General features: G+C 51.1%; 1 protein-coding gene across 4 annotated transcripts in view; it reads left to right on the forward strand.

Annotated features, from left to right (window-relative positions):
* Positions 1–20,035, forward strand: part of LOC144730955 (2-(3-amino-3-carboxypropyl)histidine synthase subunit 1-like) — a 108,988-nt gene that overhangs the window by 57,135 nt on the left and 31,818 nt on the right. For all 4 annotated transcript variants that reach the window (XR_013587879.1, XM_078611842.1, XM_078611841.1 and 1 more), the window contains one exon: positions 14,682–14,838. Coding sequence is in view for 3 of the 4 variants with exons in the window: in XM_078611842.1 (XP_078467968.1) it covers positions 14,682–14,838 (157 nt within the window). In the remaining variant the exon portion in view is untranslated. The remainder of the gene's footprint in view (positions 1–14,681; positions 14,839–20,035) is intronic.

The following is a 20,035-nucleotide window of genomic DNA, read 5'->3' on the forward strand; positions in this document are numbered from 1 at the left end:
CGGGAGGGGGGCGTGAGGGGGTTGGGTGGGGGGTGGGTTTGGGGGAATGTGATGCGAGTCCGTGCAGCATCGGTGCACCGACTCACCCCCAGATGTATAAAAAAACTTGTTGTGAGATGCAATGGTAGCGCCAATTTGTATTTTAAATGCATCACGCTCAAGGAGGTGGTGGTTGGGAGGAGGTTGGGGGGGCAGGGGGGGGCACGAGTAATCGTCCGAGATTGGCACTGCCCACCTGCGCCACTTGTCGCCATCGCCCGTAACTCTTCATCGTCGGATCGAGGAGCGTGCGGAATCGCCGCCGCGGTGCCGCTGAGCCCCCCTACGCTCGCTTGACGCGGAGGTTTTTTGACCGGAGGACCATCTGCTGCTGTCACCGCGTAGTTGCGTCATCGTCCGCATACCCACAGCGGTCGCGCCGCCCGCAGGGATTGTTTGCTCCGGGCCCTCAAAAGTGCCCTGGCAGAGAAGACGGCTCTCCCTCGTTCCCACTCGGCAGCCTCTCCGCACGCACGCATCGCACGCTCGCACGCACGCTCGCACGCACGCTGCTTGACTCGGAGTTGCCCCGATAATCTTCGACCATTACCATGCTTGGTTCTGCTGCTTCCCTTGGATCTAACTGCAACACCTCGCTGATCTCGTCAAGGAGGATGAACCATCATGAGAACTCCGGTCTTCCTCGCAGCAGAGGCTTTTGGCTAGCCATCGAGCAAAGACGGTCAGCGCATCGCACGCTTTCGGATGCGCTTCTGCGGCCATCTGGAACGCTCTTCCTTCCGATATTAGGGAGCCACTGGAGCTGTATCATTTTAAATCTCGGTTGAAAGCTCGTTTTTTTAATAACTGCTTTTTGTCCTTCTGCACCTACGATTAGCATGTTGCTTTATCTGAGAATAATACGGTGGGCGTGTTAATCATGGATATACTACCACGGACCGTCAGCTTCATCGTGACAGTTATTCTAATAGCAAGGGGGAGTTGGTCGGCCACAAATCTTTACAAGCCTATTAACATGTATAGACACTTATTGCTGATTACGATAACGATGATATTTTTTCAAGTTTCAAGTGTACATTTTTTACGATTGTATTTTTCCTTCTTACCGAATCGTACGACCCACTCGGATCTCCGCAAAGACAGGTTCACGAACCCACTTGCTGTACTGTCATCTCACAACCCAGCTGATTTTGAAATTTCATAAAATCTATTGAGTGTTCAAACGTCCTTTGACCATCCAAAAGTATCTAATCACAAATGGGATGGGGTTGGAAATTCACACGCGGGCGGTGAACGGCTCACTTTTTCGCTCCAGAATAGAAAAAAAGTAGAGTAAAAAAAATGTCAACCTACATTTTTGGTAATTAATTTTTTATCGTGCCATTTTGAGCCGCGCGCGGATGAAAGGATTCGCCAACCTTTGGTGCGTCCTCTTGAGGCGCTTTTAGCGCAGCTAGCCGCAGGAGATGGTAAGTCACGTGAGCTGTATCTCGGTAACGCGCGGCCTGACACCTCCGCGGTTTGGCGTCTCCCTGCCAACAACTGGCTGGTCACTGCCGCAGAGGCTAATCAGAACCAGAATGTTTATTTCAGACTGCAGGAGATGAATCCGATGGGCGATGAAGCTCTTTTTTTCACACGTGTCTAGTCGGGGCAGTGGGGGGGCAAGTTACAGCAATAAACAATAGACACAGAAATGTTGAGAGTGCAAAAATAGAGAAAAGAGTAAGAAAGTACCTAAAAATAAATACGTAATAATAATAAATCAAGTATATGAGTACAATTTGCATAAGAACACTAAATGCAAGCTTGGGCAAGGCAGCAAAAAAAGTTTTTTTTATTTAACTCGACTCATTGTTTACACTGTGTGGCCTCAAACGGGCGAGTATATGACGAGCGACGTTTCGGGCAATGGCCCTTCCTCAGAGCACAGTTGAAAGTTAGCTATAGGGAAGGATTGACAGAAAAACAATTGGTCGGTAGACCAACGTGGTGGGCGGATGGGTTCGGGGGGGGGGTGTCTTATAATGCGGTTCTGGACTGGGACGCCGATACCTTTCGTTACATGGGCACGGAGCGTTTGCCTGAGTGGCGAAGGGATTTCGCGTTCTGCTGGGCGGGCGAGGCAAGTAGCCTCGCCGTTGCAATGCGGGGGCTTCGTCCTGAGGGGACTGGGGAAGGTCCCCCCAGCACTTTCCGCGGGAGTGGGACGTTACGTGCCGGCGTCTCGTAGCCAACTGTCCTTTTGAAAAAGACGCGGGCAGGAGCTTCCTGGAGGAAAGGTATGCACGCAAATCTAATTGAGCCGCGCTGTGCAACGAGCTTCATTCAAACCCGAGCCTCGAATAATTACCCTTTTTTTTTTTCCACTGGCACATTCGGTGATCTTCCATGTGGTCCGATCGCCGTCGTCTCCCCCCCCCCCCCCGCCGCGGTGTGTGTCGTGATGACCCGGGTGGAGTTGCGGCACCCGACGGCCCCCGTGTAGGGCACAGCCTCAGGCGGGGTTTGGCCCAACGGGTCGCTGGACGCGTCCACGCGCACCGTCGTGTCCTGCGCGGACGCGTCGGCCGTTAGATTAGCTGACTTTGCCCTCCGGCGGCTAGTCCCTCTGCGAAGATTTCCAATAAGTATTGAAGAATGAAAAAAAACATGTTTTTTTTATGTGTGTGTGGCCGGCCGTGCTGTTGTCATTTTTGTTGTTAAACAGTGGTGTCCCCCCCCCCCCACATCTTTTCTTTAGTTTATCTTCTCTCTCAGCTCCAGCGGGAAACCTTACTCCGATTATTTAGTCCGAAACGTATAACACAACCGCCCCCATGTCGCTGCGGATGACTTTCGCTCGTATCACAATCGGGCCCCAATTGTTTGACGCAGTGGAAATAGTGGGTGGGGGGGGGTGGTATTCTTTTCCTTACAGATCGCCAAACAGGGCTTCAAAACCACTTTAGCGGCTCGCGCAGTAACGCGCAGCTCGGCGTTCCCTAACAGCAGCGTGAAAGGTAACATGCGTGTCTGGTAACATGCGTGTCTGCCGAGTGTGGCTCAATTTCCCGAGGCACATCACCCGAGGCCCTCCCAACTCCCCCCCACCACCCGCCGTCTGAAATAAGCCCCTTTCTACCGTGCGCAAAGAGAGACGCCGCCAATGACGGAAGTGAACGGCCGTGTCACTAAAACTACAAGCGCAGAGTTCTTTTGCCGGGTCAAAACTCGTTCCCTTACTGCACCCGTTGAGTGGCACTCATCACCCGTCCTTCGCCTGCACTAACGGAGATGGCCGTCGTCTTTGCGGCCCGTTTCGAAGCGGTCGAGGCCTTGCGTGGCCGCGATCTCTTTTTGTTATTTCCCTCCCAACGCGAAGAGTCCCCCCCGGTGGGGGTGAAGTTCGCATCACAACCGCAACTCTGCGGTTCCCCAGGCAACTTTCCTCGCGCGGCCTTCCGTCTCAGCAAGCCTCGCTCGCCAAGCGAGCCAGGTCCCCTTAGAACTCTCCGCCAGGTGCCAGAGCGGCAAAGGTAGCGCGGTACGGGCGACGCCGTTGGAAGTTTTCGCTCTCACGCCCCCCCCCCCCCCCCGCGTTGGTTAAATTGATTCCTCAAGGAGCACGGGCCGATAGCGCATGGGCAGTAGAGGTAGAGGGGGGAGGGTCAGACGGTGGAACTGTTGTCTGGCGAGCATTGCTGTTGGTTGGCCACTTTCCAAAGCAGCACTTACCGCCCGAAACATATTTTCGTCCTCCTGCCACTGAGCTACCACCATCGCTGTTGTCGCGATCATCGTTGCCATCATTATCGATCGCCATGGCGAACAATCGGTCGTCGCCCGTCCGTAATGGTTTGGCGTCGATGGTGAACGCTTAGGACGCGTTAATACTGGCAGGAGTTTTGCGTTGGGTAGTTTTGTGTTATTGAGATGCATGGGTGAGTTGAATCTGGCCTGTTTAACCGCTGTGGTTCATCACTATCTTCTCCCTGGCTCCAAAAATACAAAAGAAATGTCGGAGTTTTTCATGGCAATACCGCGCAAGAGTAATGTTTCTGATTGACGCTGCCCCATAACAGGAAGAGGTCCGGCCGGGTGGCTCAGAGGTGGAGGGGGAGCGGCTGGCACGCATTAGGAAGGCTGCGAGTTCAAATCCTATTTGGTGGTTGAGTAAAAATAAAATGACAGCAGAAAAACATGGAGATTGATAGTCCGTTAATATTCTAAAGGGAATGCCGCAGTGGTGTACTGCTTCACTCACTGGACTTAGATTTGGCGCAGCAGTTTAAACGATGTGGCAAGTTTCTTAAATCCCAGTATAAATGGGTTCACCAAAGTTAAGTTGATGGACAGGGACGCATTTAGTGAGGCACTCTGTGTGAGTCTGTGGCGTTATGTGTGATTCCGTGGGGTCTCTATGTGAGTCTATAGGTCTCTCTGAGTCTATGGCTCTGTGAATCCGAGGGTATCTATAGGAGTCTATGGGTCTCTATGGGAGTCTATCGCTCTGTGTGAGTCTGTGGCTCTCTGTATGAGTCTGTGGCTCTATGTGAGTCTATGGTTATCTGTGAATCTATCCATTTCTGTGTGAATCTGTGGGTCTCTGTGGGAGTATATGGGTCTCTATCGGAGTCTATGGTACTCTTGTTAGAGTCCGGGTCTCTGTGGGAGCCTATGTATGGGTCTCTGTGGGAGCCTATGGCTCTCTGTATGTGGCTGTGGGTCTCTGTATGAGCCTGTGGCTCTCTGTGAGTCGACTTGAAGCGATGGAATCCCAGGTATGGGGGGCAGTAATAGAACATGAGTGAGGACCGTGTGAGTTTTTGTCTCCTCGGTACAGTGCACTTTAGTGCTGTGGGGCATCTAAGATATTGAGCGATCTGGGCCTGAATAAACACTTTGGATAGGAAAGGGATTGAGTTATGTGTGTAATATTTACTGCGTCACAGTGTTTTTTCCTTCCGCCTACTTCCCTTTACCTCCTGCTCCACACTCTTGGAGGTGTTACATTTCTCATCATCGAGGCAGAGCGAGAGTCCCCCCACGTGTGTAATCCGCGGGTCGGAGCCGAACACAACGCCAGGAGCGGTGGCAAGTTTTAGGCGATGGCAATTTCTGTACAAGGGCGAAACAAGTGGACTGTGCGATAATATCCGTGTTAAATAGCACACAGTTTTTGGTGATGCTGCTGCTGCTGCGTTGGTAGTGGTCCACGAGGACAATTTACGTGCCACGAAGTAGGGGCCATTTCCCGAAACGTTGCCTATTTTGTGTTTCCTTTTTAATCGACGAATGTGTCGAGATATTTTTTTCATTTTTGGCGCAGTGTTCACGCTCGTGCCTCACAGCAGGAAGGAGAGGGGCTCGCATCCCGACTCAGGCGCCCTCTCTGTGTGGAGTCTGTGTGCGTTCTCTCCCCCCCTGTTCTGCGTGGCTCTTCTCTGGGTTCTCCGGTTTCATCCCATAACTAAAAACATGAAAAAAATATAGATTCACAATGGCATTGGTGTTGGCCAAAGATCCCACTGTGGCAGGACCCTCCCGACAAAATGGTCTTCTTCAGACGTGATGTATCTTTCCTGGGTGATCAAGCTCCCGTATTATTATGATTATTATCATAACATTGGTTCGACTCAAGTGTTGCTGTCTTAGCCGGTACCGGTAAGTAAAATATTTTCTCCGGCTCCATGGACTAATGGTCTCTCGCGTGCACGTACAGTCCGCATCGAGCAATCCCGTGGTACGTTGGGGCCGGCGATATGAAACATGGCTCCGCTGGCTGTGATCTTGTGCTACAGCTAGCCACCTGCTGTGCCTGTAATGAGGCCTGAGTGGAGATGCATGGTTCTCTGGGGCTCGGGTGTAAATTGCTGGACTCCTCATCACCTGCCGCCCCCTCCGCACACTGTGAACCTTTATATATATTTTTTTTGGTTTAAAAAAAAAAAAACAAGCCCGGTTGCCATTAAAGTTTCATTTTTTTTGTTTAACAACTTGAGGGGCCATGAATAAAACATCTCCGTGATCACTCGTTCCCTGTCTCACTTGCCGTGCGCGGGCTCGCAAATAATGCATGCGGCTCGCCCGTCAAAAAACCACGGTGATGATTGTCGGGAGTTCCGGAGAGGCTACGAGGGGGCCCGTTTTGGTTTTTGTAAAAACGTGGCCGAATTTCTTACGCACCGTACGTTGCCGAGCGTGCTAATGCGAAGGGAGGAATGTAAACGGACGTGGCTGTGCGCTGTCCCGCCGACGCGCTGGCGTTGAAATTCGACGTATTGGAAATCGCCGTTGTGTTTATCCTACAAGCCGACGATGGCGTACGTAAAATGTGCCGTGAGATACCCTTCCAGCCGATGCAGTCGGTTAATGAAGTTGTCATGCGATGAGCAAACGTGCCGATTTATCCCCACTCCAGCAGCAGCACAACCGGTGGTGCTGTTGCTTTTGAGTGATCTCTCAACATTTAATTGGCGTGCGGACGTTTTGCCGATAGAACCGGCATCGTCAGGCAGCGGGCCAGAATAGTGAACATTTCCTCCAGGCTTGGGCATTAAGTAGGGGGTGTAATGTCATCATTGCACATCAACAAGGGAGCAAGAGAGCAGCAGGAAGTTGTGCGCATGGCTACAATTTTGCCCAAAAACGTACATTTGGCCGATTGTGTTGGCACGTTGTGGTAACATTTTGCAGGCGTGTTTTGTAACTTTGATCCTTGCCTATGCGTCCACTGTTCAATTTTAATGTGCAATTTGTATTGAGGGACTGCCGCGTGTTGCCTTGGTGTGGTCCAGGGACGGTTTTTGTTGTTGGTTTTCATAAATGGCATAGTTATTTATATTTTTATGACTTGCTTACCATTTTCTCTGTGTAGCACTCCTATCGTGTTTTATGAATTCTTTGCTGTACGGCCCCATACTGGACATCTGTGGAAAAAAGAGATTCGTATCTGATTAGTGAAGATTCTGATTGTGACATTTCATAAACTCGACGTATTCTTCAGGAATGCTGCCCAGCAGAGGAAACGCAGAGACACTCTTAAAATCCTCATTTGTAAAAAAAAACAATTGCCAATGGAAAGAGGTTAATAGGTGCAAGTGCACGTGCTCCCGTTCGCGTGCACGCTCGCTGAGGAAGTGTTTTAGGCCAAAAATAGGGCCTCGATATTAAATTAAGGAACGGTCCGAATTTTGTTTACGTGTCTCTAATTCATCTGGAAACCGGAAATGGCTTCGCTAATTTACCGTTAAGTTAATTTGAAATTAGGAAATGCATTTGCGATTCACACTGTGCTTGAGTTGAATTTCAAATTCCGTTTCGTCATCTTGCCGCACTAGGGTTGTTATCCACGTGTTTATAATTTCCCCGCGTTTGTTCCAATGGCAACCCGAGTAAACTCTTCCCACGTAACGCGCTGGCTACCGTCGCACCAGCCTCTCAATACGGCACCTGTAAACCCTCCCTGCCCACGTAACGCGCTCGCTGCTCTCGTATCGTCCGCTTTGGACCGGGTCGCCATTGAACGAGAGACGGCTCGTGGGGGCCCGACTCGAAATAAACTGACTGACGTGACGTCACGTACTGCGAAGCCGTGACGTCACTGTTAGCGCAGAACGACATTCGTCGTTCAAGCCGAGCGATTGTCAACAATTCTAGATTTGAAGCTTTCGTGACTGCAAGGATTGGTATTCTTAGGTTTTTTTCGGTAAAGTCACGTAGGTAAAACATTTTAATTAATAAAAGTAAAATAAAATAAAAATCAGAACGTTTTTTATTTTACTTTTATTAATTTAAATTTTTTACCTACGTGACTTTACCGAAAAAACCTAAGAATACGATTGTCAACAGTCCGAAAATCCGAACAAGACCCCAACAGTTATCCTTAATTACCAACGGTCCAAAACCCGGCTTTTTTTTTTTACTTACCAAAAACTCATCGCGGACGAAGATGAGCACTGATGTTTATTTGTTTTTTATTTATTTCAATGTCGACGATTTACGATCCGGCTTCGTTTGATCTCACCTTTACAATGCGGAGATAATGAAAACGTATCTCCCTGGTACGTCGTCTCCGTTATTATGAATGAATTTGTAATGAAGGCTGTTCTGCTTGTAATAAAAAAAAGGGCATTTTTTCTTCAAATGCTAGAGGGTGCGGGTTGTGGTTGGGTGCCGGCGGGGGGTAGTGGTGTGGTAGAGGGAGAAAAGTGGGAGGAGGAATGGGAGCGAGAGGTCCCTTGAGGTTAGTATTAATAAGGCCTCAATGTAATATATCATCAGCATAAATTTTAATCATATGTTTCGTGTAAGAACAACACGCGGATGAAACGCGCGTACGGCCTGCACCTGCCGCCGTAAATCCCCACAGGCAATTAGATGGCGCACAATTGATGTGCGGCGTTCTTGTTGTTTACAGTCGCCAATTTGTCTCGGTCGCGACGCACGGCGGCCGGGACCGCCGGTTTCGTCACCGCGTCGCCCAGAAAAAAAAAACGGTCACATTGTGTTTTTTTATCGAAACTTGCTCGGTTGTCATTTTGTATCAGTTTCTTGTTGTCTGGCGGGGAAAGGAGACGTGTATACGACCCGCGCCACCGTGCGTGTTACGTCCGACCCTGCGCCCCCCCCTTTCTATACGCTTCACGCGGAAAACGACTCGGAAACGGCGCGGGCTCCCGATCTCCGGCTCAAACACGCGTCTCCTGCGCGCCGCGCTTCGCGCTCGCCGATGGGACGCGCGCCCCCACATCGTTCCAGAATGCCCACGACGCGATCGCGCGGCGCCAGTTATTCGCCGGCCCGGCAGCTGGGCACAGACACGCGCGCACGCGAGCTGACATCGCTCGTTCAGAGGTGGCAACCCGAGCGGACGCTTGCCGTCGACCCGCGCACGCTTTAGGGCGGCTTCGCGACCCTCCCTCATGCCCTCCCCCCCACCCCCCGCTGATTAATCACACGGGGCCAGATCGGCGCGCGACCCTGCGACACGCGCCGTCTAATGCGGCCCTCACTCGCCGATAAGGACTGACGATAAATCACATTACAGGTACTGCATCGAGATGCATGTCGTGCACACCGCCACCACCATACCCCCCCATACCCCACCCCCCCCCCCAAAGATAAAGATCCCCCCGTTTAGCCTTTACACACTGTTAGGGCAAGTGCTGTTAGCGAGTAACACCTATGAAGGCCGGAACGGCACACCAGGGGGTGGGTGGCCAACACCACACGTGGCCGCCTTAGTTTCCCCAGTAGGCGATGTTTACAGAGCACTCATTTGAGGCTGAGCCGACCTCGGAGAGGCCCAGGACCAGTTCAAATAAATCGTCACTGGTGTTGCTGGCCGTGAGTTGCAATCGAACTCGCGTCGGCGGGTTCGCAGCGCGCTAACTGCTACACTACGGCTCCCCACCATATCTCCCCCACCTACCACCGCCATCGCCAGCAACTCCCCCCCCCCGTGGACAAGCCCCTGCCACAGCGATAAAGGTCGAACGTGATGCATCGCGCGTTTGCCTCGAGGGGGGAAGGGGGGAGTGGGGAGCTACCAGAGATGGCGTGGAATGCACCAACGCGGACTTGATGCATTGCCCCCCCCCCCGCCTGAACCGCCGGGCCTGGCACGTTCCCGTCGGCGTACCGACGTGGGGCTGGCTCGCACGCGTGCCCACGTGCGCCTCCGCCGCCGCCCGCAGCTTGAATTTGTGTGTTTCAGCAAGAATGCGGCGGGTAACCGTTTCGATAGATCACGCGCCGGGGTATGGGCCTCGGTGTGGCTAATTACGTTGTTGGATTTGCATACGCAGCGCATCGAGCTGGGATGGGGAGGGGGTCCGCTAGTTGTGTGCACGGACTCGCGAGGGTCTGTCCGGGCAGATGTACACAAGGCGTGTTTGAGAACGAGTGAACGAACGAGAGAGAGCGAGCGAGCGGGCGAGCGGTAAAAACCTTGTTTGTTGTTACCGCTTAATTAGGCCCCCATGGCCTCAGAGAGGGTGATGGATGATGATGGTGGTGGCGATGATGATTATTTTGATAAAATCTTCAGTCGAAATCGAGTTTGATTATTGTTTCGCATTTTCTGTTTGCGAAACATCAAGCCGCTCGTTAGTTAAGTTAAAAGTTAAACTTAAGGAGAACTCTGGTAACAAGAATGGAACAATGCTTCCGATTCACTAAAATATGCATCCATTTTAAATTGTGTTTATTGTTAGTAACATGGCATAAATCGAGGTATGTTGATTCTGTAAGCCCCACACCCACATCCCACTGCTGGTGATCCATTGATTAAATATTTTTTACAAACTCAGGATCACGATTTGATTGCAGATTGGATAACAAAAATTTCATTACATTGTGGTGAATGTAGCGGCCCCTACTGGCTGCGAGGGTCACACGAATGCGTTAGATACGTCTACGAAATGGACGTAATTTCTTACCCGTGGGTATCAACGGTGGCATTGTAAGCTCAGGAGACGTCAATCGATGGATCAATGCGCACTCCCAATTCTGACTGCCATGGGCACTGTACACATCTGAACGTAACGTTTTAGTGGCGAGCGGAGATCTAAAGATAACCGTGCGGCCCTCTGTTGAGCTCACGATACACGCATCTCGTGCGTAAGAATCGGTCGTTTTAAAGTCCTCGCCTACCACGTGCTGTGCATGCTATTAGGCGCTTTCACTGTTATGCGATTCTTTCATCAGGTAACACTTCGTGCAACGCGGAAGGCGTCCCGTTATAACGCAGAACGCGCCGCCTGTTATAACGCGGAAACGCGCGCCGTTATGACGCAGTTTCTGAGCGGTCTGATACAGTATGGGGAATCATCTTCTTGGTTCTTTCGGTAAAGTCACGTAGAAAAAAAAAACATAATAAAATAATTCTCACGACGTTTCGGCCACAACGCAAGCAGCCGTCCTCAGGTGAAGACCAGGTCTGTCGGGGAGACAGCGTATGGGGAAGGATACGGTTATGCGGCGGCAGTTATTTGTCCTGCCATCCCACTGCGTGGTGTGCGTAGTGGTGCATCGTGTCTTACCAAACGTTATCGTTACTACATTTTTCATGGGGGGTATTGTTTTTCGCTGAACGCGGTTTTCACTTAACGCTGGCACTTTCTGGGAGTGCATCTACTACCGCGTGAAATGAGGACTTCCTGTCACCGGTTAATGTGACTTTCAGCCAGCAGAGGCGCTATAGCATTCACCCCCAATGTTTCGCAAGTCAATTATACAGGTAGGAACAACAGTTCCACACTGCCCACCAGGGATTATTTGTCTGTCTGTCGTGCATAGCCACGCCCTCGATTTGTATTTCATAGAGCGCTTCGGGCGGGCTCAGCACCACGTGACGCGCCGCCCCACGCAGCTTGTGCCGCGTGACACGGATCACACAAGATCGCTGTGCAACCAAGTTCCTACCTGCCCACTCCGAAGGAACATGTTTTAGTGATGCTGCTCCTACTACTGCTGCTGTGGTGGCAGTGGTGGCCAAATAATAACAAAGACGGTCAACACACGTGTCCGTTACACTGCCTCAAAATATATTATAATAACATGTATTTTAGCATTTTAAGGCCACAGCGACATTGGAGAATTCTTTTTATAGGTAAATATTCGATTATTGCATCGAATCGTGACCCTGAATTGAAGCAGTTCATTAAATTGTGACAGCAGGTTGGAGGTGGGTGAGGATGGTGGATCATTAAACACCTAGTTTATTATCGTCGTCATCATCGTCACATACCTGTCAACCCCTTATCAGCGCCTACCTTATTACAGACCAATTCAGACCTTGTTGGTCACCCCGTGCCCCTTATCAATCTCAACGTTCATCCTACAAAGTCCCATCACAAGAGGGAGAAAGACAAACAAATAGACAATGATGTTGTTGTTGCCCGTATTGAAACTGCTGAACACTGTAGGGGCCTGAACTCAATTTCCCTGTGCAAGAATACGGGTAAACAGTATGGGTGGACAGGTACGTCGTCAGAGGCTATATTTCCATAATCAATTATATGACACATGCCACTACTTACATTGAAACATTTTAGCACACAAGATGCGTGGCCAGAACCACGCCAGACCGCCTTTGTCTCCGATGTTCACACACTGCACCAGGTATTAATTTAGGGCTGAGTCGACCTAGGGGAAGGGCAGGACCAGCTCAAATATTCATCACCGATGTTTACCGTGAGCAGGAATCAAACTCGGGTCTCTGGGTTCTTAGCCTAGTGTGCTATATATGAAGACAAATGTCCCCCGTATAGCCTTAGCAGACTTGGGGCAAGTGCGTTTAGCAAGCACCTATGAAGGCCGGCACGGCGCACGAGTGGGTGCGTGGCCAGCACCACGCCCGACCACCTTTGTCTCCCCAGTGGCGATGTTTACACACCGCACCAGATACTCATTTGAGGCTGAGTAGACCTCGGGGAGGCCCGGGATCGGTTCAGATATTCGTCACTGGTGTTGGCCGTGAGCGGAAATCGAACTCGGGTCGCCGGGTTAGTAGCACAGTGCGCGAACCACTGCACTATAAACACTCCCACACACACACACAGATGTTACGTATCGAGGCTGTAATGAATCGTCAATTCTGACCTTGGAAGGTCACCTTTGGTTCAGATGCTCGACCCTTGCAGAGTAATGGGCGAGCGTAACGAGTTACCCGGCCGATGTTTTTTGGTGGTTGCGCACGTACACGCACAAGACCGTGGTTTCTTAGCCTCCGTCGCAAATAAGCTCTGGGACCCAGTGATAAACTGCCGTCGCGGCAACCCGTTAAGGTTAGGTGTTGAGTTGGCATTCAAGGTCCGCGGCGCTTGGGCTTAGCGCCTAGCGGTGCGTGACAAACCTCCAGAGAGCGGAGCAAGCGATTTGCCTTGGAGCGCTCCACTTGCTTGATCCGGCTTGCGAACGTAAAAGGTACCTTTGAACTCGGGAGCACTGAAACGAGCGGAGCACTTGTGCTTGTGCCGCTTTGGAACGGCCGCTTTGCTCCACAGGTTCACGGTTCGAGTCCCGCGGTCGCCGCGGTTAACCCGTCAAACATACGACGCACTGTTCGCTTAACAGTGGACGTTGATGACCCCGTGACCTCACACACCCCCCCCCCCCAACCTTTATCCCGCGGTCGCTACGGTAGCGTGGTGAGCGAGCCCATCCCTCTCCCTTTACCCCTGACCCGTGTGAGCGCCGCGTTTCGGGCTTAAGCCCCTCGCAATTTCTGTAGTCTTCACCCCCTCCCGGTCCCTTTATTATTGCTCGCTCCTCTGTACTGCTGGGCTCTTTTTAGAATTGGTTTTAAATGACCCGCGTGAAGTAATTCACGAAAGTGGCGCGCCATTGTTTGCCGGCGTCGCGGTCCACGTTTTCCAAATGTGAACATTGACACTGAAGAGAAAACAAACCCCCCCCCCCCAGTTCGCTACCCTCATAGTCTGGTGCACTCTTGCACCAGCTGTCTGTGCTGTCAGCTCCCTGCCCCTGTTCAATTCCAGGCTACACACCTCTCTCCTCTCTCGTGGCTACGAATAAAATGAATGCCTTACTGTTTGGTTTTTTCGGTAAAGTCACATAGGTGTAAAAAAATCAATTAAATCACGACGTTTCGGAGGCTTGCGTTGCCTCCGAAACGTCGTGATTGAATGTATTTGTTTTCTTTTTTTACCTACGTGACTTTACCGAAAAAAACAGAGTATGGACCCTTGCAGTCACGAAAACTTCAAATCTAGAAAAATAAATGCCCCTCTGCTTTTTCTGTACGGCGTACTTGACATATAATTGCATTCAGATTCCGCTTCATGAATCCACTGTTTTAGGCCTACCAATGAGCACAGAGACCCATTTACTCAAATGCAGAGAACCATCGACTCAAGTTCAAGTGGGAGAGTTTTTTTTGTCTACCTGAAACCGGCACTGTATACAAACGTAACGTATCCCATTGTTTGTGTACAGCGTCCCGAGATGCGAGCACATTTAGACTCCGCTATATAAATCCACATTGTATTGTAATTGTATCGTAGCTCACGCAGCGTGCGAACGTCAGCCCTGGGACCTTGTGTGGTCCATGGGCCAGAAGTTAGCCCTCCCACCTATTCGCCCTGAACGCGCCCGATGTCATCGCATCTCCACGAACCCCGCCGACCTCGGGGAAGAGGAGACCTAAGGCCAGCTGGTGGTGGAGACTGTCAGGGGAGATACAGGAGTTCAGAAGGTCGCCGCGCGTCTCCCGCGCAGCAGCTCTGGGATCTGGCAGTGGGTAAGGGGGGGGGGGATGGGGGCCGGGGGGGAATGCGTTGGCGGGGGGGAACGCGATGGTGGTGGTGTAGTGGTTAGCGCGCTGCGCTGCGAACCTCGCGAAGCAGAGACAATGGGATGGAATTCCAAAGTGGAGTGATGCAAGGGAAGAGGCAGAAAGAGAAGTGTTTGATTTGCAGTGTGGTGAGTGGGTGAGTGAATGAGTGAGTGAGTGTGGTGTTGTGACCTGCAGTGTGATGGTGGTGGTCGAACACGGCATTGATGGAGGTGAAAGTCAGTCTGTTCGACCGAACAAATGCAGCGAACATGGGCGGAGGAATCAACGAGTGACATTTACTGGCAAAGTAACCATGGTAGTGGCAATGGAAGAGCGATAGGGCAGTGGATTAACCCTGTATCTGCCTGTCTGCCATTTGTCGATCGTGACTGTGCAGGTACGATCCGTACAGCAAGGTGTTCACGCGCGAGGAGTATGACCACGGGGCCATGAGGGCGGCGAGGAAGGACGCCATCGCTGAGGCTGCCAAGGCGAAGACGTGGGGACTCATCCTCGGCACGCTCGGCAGGCAGGGCTCGCCCAAAATCATGCAGGTCAAGTGAACCGGCGAGAGATGAGGAGGTGACCGGCTGGCCCGGCGAACTAGTACGCTGGAGTGAATCGCTGAGTATGTGTACGTACGTATGTATGTGAGTGTCCTTTGGCACCGTCCGTAGCCAACCGTGCTAATGGCTGGTGCCGGATCATCAGTTGATCAATCCGACGCCCTGACCGGTCTACGTTGAATTGTGTCGGGTGCAGTGAGAGGGGCTTAGGAGGACCAGATGTGACACCGGCATTGGGGAGGGGTGGGTGGGGGGGGCGCTTCCGTGTGGAGTGTGCGGGGTCACACGGGTCGAGGCGCGGTCTCAATTATAATAATAGGTAAAGGTGCAGCCCTGCAATAGCGTTGCTCACTCCGCTGTTGGCGGAAGAGTCTCCAATGCAGAGTATTTTGGGCCTGCTCTTGCATGCTGGTCACAAGTGTTGGAAAAGGTGAGAGTACCCCCCCCCCCAGCCCACACACCACATGCATCCTGCGATCGACTGGCTGCAGAATCAGAATCTTTATTTGGACTGGATAAGGAATCCGACGAGCTATGAAGCTCTTTTTCATAGATGTCTAGTAGGGGCAGGTCAGCAACTGCTGGATGGATAGAGGCAGTGGGGAGATTGGGGGGGTGGGGGGGGGTGGCTGGAGGCAGGGCAGAGGAGATTTAAGAAGCTTCCACCGTTGTTATCAACTGCAGGGCGCCTATGAAATAAAGCCTAACAGCTCATGGGGTCCTTCCTGCTAAAATAAATAAAATCTGTATCTAGTTATTTAACCGCCACACCGGGAGATCGGGCCAAACCGGCAACCTCTGGATTGCGATTCTAAGTGCGGTAACGATTACACCGCGGTAGTGGCCCTGAAAATAATGACCGACTTATGGCCCTTCTCCGCACTCGTTATTTTTTGTGTTATTTTTAGTTTGTTTTCCTTATCTCGTTCCCAATGTTATTGCAATTGTGCTGTCACCGGTCACGTCATATCTGAGAAGGAACGTCTCTACGGAATCATTGCAGTGCATCGCAGTGCAGCAGCGGAACCACCACTTGTTAAAGAAATGGCCCGCGGTAGGATACGTCACAGAACTACTTCTGAGATCCATACAAGCGACCTCTTTCCCATGTGCCCACCTACAGATACATTCATCGCGTGGAAGTCAAACAATTCCCAGAGCTGGAATTTACCAAATTAAGTGAAAATAATAATTTAACGTCATAGTTTTTTACCCCCCTTTCTCCCCTATGGTCACCGGTGACCCGGCTGAGACCATCGAATCACTAAGTTGAAACCCGCAGAGGGTGCCAGTTCAGGCACCCTCTGTGTTTTGTTTAAATTAACAATTTGAGGACCTGTGACGGAATAGGACATAGAGTTCCCCAGTTCTTGTGAAATATTACTTCACAAGCAGTGTCAAAAACCATGCGTCTCTTGCTGGCAGGTATGGTGGGAGGTAAAAAACAAAAAGCTGTTAAATTTCTCCTTAATTAATTGTTCTCGACATAAGATGTACCTGTCGGTAAGGTATTATATTCGTATTCGTTTGGAATTGCAATCTCATAAATATTGGGGGGGGGGGAGTAGGGGGGGTTTCGCACAAGCTGCTTCAACAGTTGCAATGTCTTCTGCCCGGAATGTTGATGTCTCCAATGTTTGGAAGAACGCACTCCACGGATGATGATGATGATGATGGTGATGCGAGGTCAGACGGAGAATCCATCCGCAGGGGGCCCAACTAACCTTGAGGTGGACAGTGTGTCAGACTTCTCAAGGTCACCGTGCGATAACCACAACCTCTGGGCCCCTCTTCCCTTTCTCGCGCAAAATAATTGGGGAGCCGATGCGGCGGCTGCGGCTGCGGCGTTGGCCGTTTTCTCGCGATTGTCAGCGCGAGCGGCAAGCGCGTTGGCTTACAAAAATGGAATTGCAGAAAGGAAGAAAAAATGGGGGCGGGGGGAGGGGACAGAAGCCGCTTTGTCGTCTGAGCGATTGGAGATGAAAGCCGGTTCTCAGTTTAATTTCTGTTACTGCGAGAGCCCCCCACCCCCCCGCCTCCCCCCACCAAATTTATTTATTTTTATTATAAAGCTCGCGGAGGTCGGCCGCACTGGAGAGCCCTGGCCGGTGGGTGCTGCGCTGCAACTGGTAATTATGCCGTTCCTTTTCGGCGCGCTTGCTGGAGACTTTATTCCTCTCATTCTTTACGGAGTGCCCTGGGGAGCCTGCAGCCTGTTGGGCTGTCACCTGCCGGCAGTGTTAGATGAAAGAGGTGCTCGCGGGGGGGGTGGGGGAGCGGGGGCGTCTTTCCCCTCCCTCCCCCGCCCATCTCTCTCTCTCTTCTTCCTCTCTCTATGCTGGTGCTTGCTGGGCCAGACTGTATTTGTTCCCAGCTTACGTCTCCTCGCAAGATACCGCCTCGAATTTTTGTTGTTGTTGTTGGTGACAAATGAAAGCGAGAACAGAGAGAGAGGCAGATTATTATGATTATTTTTTCTCTCCTTTTTTTCTTCGCTAGCTTGAACCGCATTAGAACTTTACACCGCAGAGGTCAACGTGAAGCATTTAACGATGCCCCGTGATGGCCATCTTGATGAATGAGCTGGGCAGTGCAGTGAAATGTACATCAAGCTTTCTTACAATCTTACCAGGATGAGAACTCAAAAGACCCAGGAGGAGGGTCTCGTATGCGAGAGCGCGAACCTGTGTTCCAACGAAATGACTCAAGAGCAAAAACGAACTAGAACAGAGCGAAACAATGAAGGTGAATAGCAATCGGCGCAAAAGCAATCACGCGGCGAAACTAAATTATATTTCAGACGATAAATCAACCAACGTCAAATCAGACCTGAACTTTAAATTCCCCGCATCGCGAAGTCGTTCGGGGCGATTGGTTGATAACGGCACAGACGACAAAGCTAAGCGAGAGTCGTACACGAACAACGTTAAACAGTGTGTATCAGAAGCAATTTGCCGGTGAAGATATCAAAGCGTCGAGGGTTTAGGCGTACGTAAAGCGTGGCGAGAATACGAACCTCGTGCAAATTGCGTGGAGCCGATCGGCTGCCTTTAAAGTACCGTTTGGTGTTGCCCCCCCCCCCTCTCACCGCCCAGAGCGCTGCGGAGTGATGACGAATACCTACTCACTTCTGTCTTTCTGCACTCCTGTGGAACGGCTGCATAACAGAGAGAGAGAGAGCCGGCCTCGGGAAAGACCATTCAGTTTTATCTCGGCTCATGAACATCTCTCAAATCTCCCCCCCCCGCCCGGTTTAATAATGACGTGTCCGAATAAGGCAACGGACAAGCGTCAGGGTGTGTTTTATTTTTAAATGTAATTATATTTAAAATAATAATTTAACAATTATTAATCACCTTCATCCCCCCCCTCCCCTTTTTATCTGGTAAGGCCCACTGAGCTGGGTAGCTCGTTTTCAGAAGCGACCTGGCCACAAATGGTTACTGAACGAAGTGGCTTATCACGTGGACATTCACAGCAGCCAAATACTCTTAAGCGCACGCTTGATTCTAAATGCGGAGGGAAAAAAAACCGGAAGAGCCGGAGAAAAATCCACGCGACCACGGACGGGGAGGAAATGCAAACTCTAAATATACGACGGGCATCAGGGTCGGAGTCGAACCCGCGCGACCTCCTGTGTACCGAGCGAGGTGGTCAAAACGATTGCAGATGCCCCGTGCCCCCCCCCCCTCCCGCCGCTGTTCTCCCCCCACGCATGCATCCTCGCCAGCCCGCCTAGTGGCGCGTCTGAATTCTCGTTGTTTTCCCAACGATTTCATGTGGCCCACCCTTCGCAAAAGTGTTTATTATCCTCCAAAGCCACGTTCGCGTTCGTTGTCCAGCAGCGTATGCCTGCGCGCATTTAATTAGTTCACGTGGGTGCTTTTTATTGACCTTGTAGATTTTTTTTGGTTATGAACAGAATTAATTTATTTCACCTTCGGTATTTGTAAACGTTGGACCCCTCCCCCTACCCATTCTCCCACCTTGAACTGTTTGTGTTTGAGCAACAGAGAGAAAGCATATTGAAACACTACATTAAGTGCTGAAAAGTGAAAAATTACTTGGCCATTACTGGCCTCGGTCAATGATGATCTTTGGGATAGCCTGCCCAGTCGTTACACCCCTAAGTGTGACAGTGTGCCGTAGTTGCCTCTCTCTAATTGCCTACTGTCGATCCCACTGCTGGATGAAGGTGACTCTAGTGCTGTGTGTGTCGTCAGGGTTTTTGGCCATATTTCAACATGTACGTACGTTCAACTTCTGTCCCACCGTACGTAGCCAACCGTGCTAATCGGAAGTGCCCGTCAGTTCGAGTTTTGTGACCGGTTCGGATATCACGTTCCAACAATGTTAACCGTGGCCGCAAATCAAACTCGGATCACCGGTTTCACAGTGCAGTGCCCTAACCACTCCACCCAGTGACATCTCATGTCACTGTAATTAAATCGTTTCATTCCTTCATTCATTAGTTCGTGAGCAGCGGCACGCAACATCCAGGAGTGCCGCTCGGCGAGCCTTCGCGTGGCAGTGGTTAACACTCCTGGCTTCCACGACGTTCGCCAACGCCCAGCGTTCGAGTCTCGCTCTCGCGATTGGTATTGAATTTCTACCGCGGTGTGGGTGATGTATCGCATGGTAAACCTCGCCCTTGAGCGTGTCAAATACGTACCGATGCGTAGGGTTTTTTTCTTCCTCCCCAGGCTGGGCTGTACAGTTTTCCGATGATACGTTTTTTGGGTTGTTATAATAATTAGCACAATTTATGATGTGCGTATATTTCGCGAATTGGACGCGATGTTCCATCGAGAGCCCGAAGACATACGCCAGTCTGAACCAGGTGAGAGGCTGAACCAGGTGAGAGACTTAACCATGTGAGAGGCTGAACCAGGTGAGAGGCTGAACCAGGTGAGAGCCTGAACCAGGTGAGAGGCTGAACCAGGTGAGAGGCTGAACCAGGTGAGAGGCTGAACCAGGTGAGAGGCTGAACCAGGTGAGAGCCTGAATCAGGTGAGAGCCGAACAACATGCAGTACAACCCGAAAAACACATCAGATAGCTGTGTTCAGGGGTGGGTTAGTGGGGTGGTGTCCCAAAATGCCAGGCCTTTTAAAACAGATCCTTAGAATAATAACGTTCGGCAGCCCGCTGTGTGACGCCTGCGTCGCTCTGTGTTGTCCATCGTT

The sequence above is a fragment of the Lampetra planeri genome, chromosome 37 (genome assembly GCF_965212315.1).
Source record: "Lampetra planeri chromosome 37, kcLamPlan1.2.h2, whole genome shotgun sequence".
NCBI lineage: Eukaryota > Metazoa > Chordata > Hyperoartia > Petromyzontiformes > Petromyzontidae > Lampetra > Lampetra planeri.